The 419-nt window shown below is 32.9% G+C and overlaps 1 protein-coding gene across 1 annotated transcript in view; it reads left to right on the forward strand.

The window, feature by feature from the left end:
- Positions 1 to 240: 240 nt before the first annotated feature.
- Positions 241 to 419, forward strand: part of LOC107466813 (uncharacterized) — a gene marked incomplete in the record, with an annotated part of 6,413 nt that continues 6,234 nt past the window's right edge. Inside the window, 1 exon segment of the mRNA XM_016085814.3 lies at positions 241 to 419. Coding sequence (XP_015941300.1) covers positions 413 to 419 — 7 coding nt within the window.

Raw genomic sequence — 419 nt, forward strand, 5'->3', positions numbered from 1 at the left:
ATAAAATAATAATATTATATCACATTGTGCAGTTTAGATTGAATTGGATCGGTTATAAAAAATAGATTCAAAATTCGATCTAATCCAACAATTTACAAAAAAATAAAATCCAATCTAATGTGAATTAGTACAATTTTAATCAATTTTCAGTTTAAATTGAATTAGATAAACGATTTAATTTAGATCGATTTAGATATGAACACCTAACATCAACAGAACAATAAGCCGTAAGTCATAAACAGTTAAACACAGAAACAGTGTCTAGCAGCCACCCACTTTGGGCTGGTTGGGTTGGGTGCGGGTCCTTCATTCCCCTTTCATTCGTGAAAGCTGAAAGCTCCAATTCCAATGTCGATCATGGCGGTGCCCATTGTTCTGTGATAACATTAATTCATCAGTTTTAATTGGAGTTATGCCCT

Source organism: Arachis duranensis, chromosome 9, assembly GCF_000817695.3.
Source record: "Arachis duranensis cultivar V14167 chromosome 9, aradu.V14167.gnm2.J7QH, whole genome shotgun sequence".
Lineage (NCBI taxonomy): Eukaryota > Viridiplantae > Streptophyta > Magnoliopsida > Fabales > Fabaceae > Arachis > Arachis duranensis.